Source organism: Austrofundulus limnaeus, unplaced genomic scaffold, assembly GCF_001266775.1.
Source record: "Austrofundulus limnaeus strain Quisiro unplaced genomic scaffold, Austrofundulus_limnaeus-1.0 Scaffold116, whole genome shotgun sequence".
NCBI lineage: Eukaryota > Metazoa > Chordata > Actinopteri > Cyprinodontiformes > Rivulidae > Austrofundulus > Austrofundulus limnaeus.
Window position 1 is genome coordinate 1551664 of NW_013952518.1, and position 3012 is coordinate 1554675.

At 38.3% G+C, this 3012-nt stretch overlaps 1 protein-coding gene across 1 annotated transcript in view; it reads left to right on the plus strand.

Moving 5' to 3' along the window:
- Positions 1 to 3012, plus strand: part of hspa14 (heat shock protein 14) — a gene marked incomplete in the record, with an annotated part of 18647 nt that overhangs the window by 8652 nt on the left and 6983 nt on the right. The window contains 2 exon segments of the mRNA XM_014014577.1: positions 989 to 1144; positions 1417 to 1519. Of these exon segments, the coding sequence (XP_013870031.1) occupies positions 989 to 1144; positions 1417 to 1519 (259 nt within the window).

The following is a 3012-nucleotide window of genomic DNA, read 5'->3' on the forward strand; positions in this document are numbered from 1 at the left end:
TGACTCTAGAGTGCATATTTTGTGTCCATGAAAAAACTTTTACAGAAAATATTACAATATTAAAGAACTGTTCTTGTTAATTTGATGAAAACATTTTAAATTTCCAGTGCACTCACATCAGAATAACTTTTAGATTTGTTGTTAGAATAATCGATTAATCGAAGAAATAATCGTTAGATTAATCGATTAGAAAATAACCATTTGGTACAGCACTATTTGAATTCTGGCATTTTACACATAGTCCTTCAAGATGCGCCAATACAAAAGTCAGAAACTTCACATGAGATTTGGGCCATCTTGTGGGGGAAAAGCAGATTACTTCCTACTCGCGAGCGCCGCCTCTGGTGAGGAAACGTTTTTTCAGGGATACAAACTTTTTCAGAACACCGGTAGACGGCAGCCATTACAGACGAACATGTGTTTGTTGTTTGAGGAGCGGCCCGGTCACACGCTAATGTCATTAGTTCGTTATCATTACTAAGGTGCAGGACTACTTTTCCCCCTTTTTTTTTCACATCATGTCACCTGCCTGGATCTGTTATTATCTCGCTCTGAAGGACAGAGTGTCAGAGGTAAGCTTGTTTCAACAACTTTTTACAACGCGTTCTCATTTCCGGACTCAATAATTTTGTGAATGAAGCCGAAATTTCAGTTAAAATACATAAGTAAAAATATTTATCCGAGTATACTACTACCCCCCAACTTTATGGCTGATTTTATGATTTAATTTTACGTATTATACTTGAATAAATACGGTAAGTAATATTACAGAAATATCTTATTCATTTACTTTTGTCATTGTGTGGTTCTGAGTGTAGAAGAATGAGGGCAAAATGAAACAATTGTGTCATTAAGCTGCAACATAAGACAAATAATAAACTAGTTCTAATCTACCTCATTAAACAGGAGGAAGGTACATCCAGGAACTTAGATGTAAGAAGCAGGAAAATATTTTTAGTGTGTGTGTTTGTGTGTGTTTGCTCTGCAGAAGCTTTAAACACGATGTGAGCGGGAACCCTCGGGCGTTACTGAAACTGATGAACAGTGCAGACATGGTGAAGCACTCTCTGTCCTCTCTGGGATCGGCCAACTGCTTCGTCGACTCTCTGCACGAGGGCGTTGACTTTGAATGCACCGTCTCCAGGTGAGCTGTGGACCTTTATTTACTGTTGTGTTTCATCACCTGAGACTGTTGCCTTTAAGGCAGTCAGAAGCCATTTATGTGAAATAAAGTTTACAATCAAACAGAGCTGTGAAGAATCTCATTCTGCACACAAATCCAAAATCTCTGCTTTTATTCTGACTGATTCAGATTTTTGTTGCCCAGCTCTGATGAAAAAAAAAAAAAACCTTTGCATTTCTGAGAAAAGGAAAAATCCCTTTTGACCTTTTGAGTTGTTATTTTTTTCTCCACAGAGCTCGCTTTGAGCTGCTCTGCTCCTCGCTCTTCAACAAAAGCATCCAGCCAATCAGGTCGCTGCTCAGTGAGGCCGGCTTGTCTGCCAGTGACATAAACAAGGTGTGTTGGATGATTCACTTCAGTTTATTTATATTTGTTACGTTAAAGCGATGTCACCCAGAGGAAGCGAGGCTGCACAGTTGATTCTGAGAAACTCAGGTCCAACCTCAGCCTCTGAGTGTAGAAGCAGGATATGAAGAGTCATCCAGGGTTTGATGGTTTTATTATACTCCAGGCCAGTGGTGGGCACCAGTCCGCTAAAGCGCAAATCCGCTAATTGCGGACCTAAACATTTTGTTTGCGCTTTATCGGTCTTACTAATTTTCATAATTCATAAGCAGATTTGGGTTTAAAATTTAAATTGCAGTTCCACTAATAACTAATTATCTACTGGTCACCATTATCTTGAACAGCAGAGGGTATGGCTGTCCGGACTCACAAAACACATGATCTGTCCAACAGCTCCCCTCCCAGCTAAACACTATTATTGGGAAGGTATACGTCCTTCCTGACTGTCGCTTTGGGTCACGGTTCAGTCGGTTCTCATTTTAGTAGGTCAGCTTTGCAAAGTGTTTTTGCTGGCAGCGTTCTAAATTACTCATATGGCTTCTGTTAAATTATAATAAACAGTTCAAAAGACAATATTCAGTAGCCAGCAGGGATCCACGTTTTACAGACATTTCCCACAATGCTTTGTGTCTGCTTACGTAGCAGGAAGGCAATGTTTGGAAATCCCTTTCCCAGCAAAAACAGTAAACGTTTGTAATCCATACGAAAATTTTGTATGTATTATTTTACTTTACAATGGGAGTTCCCTTTTTAAAAAAAAAAGTTTAATCGCTGGAACTCAATAGTTGACGTGATTGGTCGAAGCAACGGGGTTATAGACTTATGCTGACGTAGACTGACATCTAGTGGTCAACTGGTGCCGCTTCAACTACATGGAAAACGTCCTGATGCATCTCAGTTAACAAAAAGAAAAAATAAGTAGGTCCTCTGGACGGGTTCTTCTTTAGTGAAACTTTTCGTCTCTCCTCCAAGAGACTTCTTCAGTCTGAGTTTCAGGTGAATTGGAAAACTTTAAAATCCAATGGAAACATGGAAAACTAAAATCCAAGCTCTTGTTTTGAAGGGAAGATACTAGTTTCCTGTTCTCTGTGCTTTCGTTTCCCATCACAAATGTACCCAGAATGCATCGCTTCAGTTTTCCAATAAACAGGTTTAAAATTACTTTATTGATGCTTCTTTAATGAAAAATCTACAACAAACAACAGAAAAAGATAAAGATGCAGCCGAACTAGCAATCCTCAACAACTTTTTAATTTTTACACCATGAGCCAAAGTTTTTTTTTTTTTTTTTTGAGGAAATCAGATCCCCGCAAGCAGTGGTTGTAAAACGACGGGTACAAGGGTTTAGGGCTGCAACTAACGATTATTTTAATAATCGATTAATCTGTCGATTTTTTTTTTCGATTAATCGGCCAAATCATTAAAATACTTATGAGTAGTATAAATATGAGTAGATATAAATTTATTTAATTCCTGTATAAATT